This window comes from Aplysia californica, unplaced genomic scaffold, assembly GCF_000002075.1.
Source record: "Aplysia californica isolate F4 #8 unplaced genomic scaffold, AplCal3.0 scaffold00647, whole genome shotgun sequence".
Classification (NCBI taxonomy): Eukaryota; Metazoa; Mollusca; class Gastropoda; order Aplysiida; family Aplysiidae; genus Aplysia; species Aplysia californica.
In genome coordinates this window covers 215,185-217,684 of record NW_004797917.1, presented here as the reverse complement: position 1 = coordinate 217,684, position 2,500 = coordinate 215,185, and the positions used below count along the sequence as shown (strand labels likewise).

General features: G+C 46.5%; 1 protein-coding gene across 1 annotated transcript in view; it reads right to left on the bottom strand.

Moving 5' to 3' along the window:
* LOC101850598 (cytospin-A) overlaps positions 1-2,500 on the bottom strand; it is a gene marked incomplete at its 5' end in the record, with an annotated part of 15,410 nt that overhangs the window by 3,214 nt on the left and 9,696 nt on the right. The window contains 2 exon segments of the mRNA XM_035972323.1: positions 981-1,107; positions 1,879-2,393. Coding sequence (XP_035828216.1) covers positions 981-1,107; positions 1,879-2,393 — 642 coding nt within the window.

Here is a 2,500-nt window from a genome sequence, read left to right as displayed (position 1 = left end):
TATATAACCACTAAGAAAAAATATTTCACAGTAACAAGAACAACCAATTTATTATTTTTTATATTTTTTTTTTGTAAAGTGTTTTACGGCGCTCGCAACTGCATAGGTCATATGAGTGCGCGGGACACACCTAATATTTTCAGTTGGTAGGAAATTTCGAATATGCCCGGGTGGCGGCCGAAGCCTACTCTTATCAATTTTAGACCACCAAGGGATCTTTAACGTGCGCAACTTGCACACGGGCCCTCTGAGATTTTTCGCCCTTGTCGGAGAAGGCTAGGTGTAGATCTTTTCTCCCAGAAGATCAGGGGTGTGGCAGAAAGACAGCAGTAAGGAGGAGCCAAGGAGTAGCAGTAGAAAGGTTGCAGAAAGAGTCAGGAGCCCAAAGGAGGGGGCAAAGGAGGTGAGAGGGTGGGGGCGAAAGTGGAAATGAAAGCAGACAACAGAACATTGCTAGAGAGCAGGAAAGGGGATGAAAGGAGACAATTTTAGAGAAGAACATTTTTCGGTCGCTACCCAGATTCGAACCCGGGACCTTTGAATGAGAGGCCAACACCTTAACCCCTAGGCCACGAGAGCCCCACAACCAATTCAACCACATAAAGAAAAACTTTCACAACCACACAGTACATTAATTATATACACCTAAGGACAGCAGAAAAAACAAAACATATCAACTGTTTTGTTTTAGTAGAAGTTTTACGGCGCTCGCAACTGCATAAGGTCAAATGAGGGCCAGGAAATTAGAGGTGTTACAAGGGAGTAACAAACATAAAAAAGAAGAAGGGGAGATAAGGATGATAGAGACAAGAATAGCTAACAGATGGTCTTCCCTCCCCAACCCCCTTTATGACAGATAGAGACACTCACTGAGTAGTTGATAGTATCCCCCCACCACACCCCAATGACAGAACTGACAGACACACAGGGTCACTCTGAGTCTTCCCACTCAACCCCACGACACACACAGGGTCACTCACAGAGTAGTTGATTGTCTTGAGCTGACACCACTTCAGCAAGGCGTTTCTCTTGGAGCCTTTCATCAGCTTAGCCAGTGAGGCCAGCGGGTCTTTGCCCGGGGTTTCTTTCTTTGAGGTGTCCACTTCCCTGGAGGGGGAACACAAAGTAGGTTAAGTTAGAACAAAGGTCAAAACAAAATATTATTATAAGTAAACTTAGAACAAATGTCAAGTTAGAACAAAGGTCAGTTTCAAACAAATTCAAGTCAGTTTAGTTTTAGTAAGGTCTTGCGGCGCTTGCAACTGCATAAGGTCATATGAGCGCCAAGGGGTGGATGTGAAAAGAAAAGTCCAAATGGGGAATCAGGCTTACTCTGCTCACCTCGCTAGCCTCAACAGCACAAAGTCTGCTTTGACTATCAAGGCATCCCGCAAATAGCAGTTCACAAGTGAGTGACAAACATACAAAAGAGGTAGAGTAAAAAATGACGATAGTGAGGATGAGAAAAGAAAAAGCAGCAGTTCAAGTTAGAACAAAGGTTCAATTTGAGCGAACGTAAGTCAACAACTGTGTTACTTTTGTTAAATGAATTTGAACTGTGCTACTTAACAATAAAATATCATACTTCAGTTTTATAGAAAAAACTCACACACACCCAAATATAACGTCTGAAATCTACAACCCCTGAAATTAATATGATATCCCATACACACAAATCTTACGATCTATTCAGTTAGAACCATATTCAAAAGTGCCGATTATCAGAAAAATTTATTCTCTGTCAAATTCCATCTTACCTCATGCTGTTCATTAACCATCACCACCCCCCTTACCCCACAAAAAAAAAAGAAAATAAAGCAGAAGAAATATAGCATAAGAGTAGACAAAAACAAAAGGCCACAAACGAGGACAACTCACACAGCCCCGCTGTTCCGTCTGGGCGTGCTCCTGTCCTTGAGAATGGAGGAAATCTGCGGAGTGGACTTCCCCGCTGACCCCGCCTCCCCGGCCTCTCCCCTTGACCCCAAAATGTTCTTTGACCCGCCTTCTCCAGGGCTGGGACCGCCCCCAATAACAGTTCCGCCCCCAGAGACCCCGCCCCCAAGTCTCTGTTGTGGAGAGATGTCCCCACTCGTGGATTTCCCCCGAAAACTCGACGAGCGGAGACTGAAGTCCTTGGTGGGCGAGCGCGGGCTGTCAGGCGTGGGCAGAGGGGAGGTGGGCGACTTGACCAGGTCTTTCAGCGAGATGTCTGAGGAGGCGGAGCTTCGCCGAGACTCGGAGCGGCTGGAGTGGATGGAGGAGCAGCCTGACTTAACCTGCTCCTCAATGGAGCGGATCAGCGACTTGACCGAGATGCTCTGGCTGCGCTGGTCCAAGGGGGAGCGACCCTCCCTCAGGGCGGCCAGCTCGCGATCCATTGTGTTGAACACCTGGCCACGACAGACGGGACATAAAGCTCTAGTGTATGGAATTGTAATCACAAATGCAACACACAACAGGACAGTATACAACAACCCCCTGTACGCACACACAATAA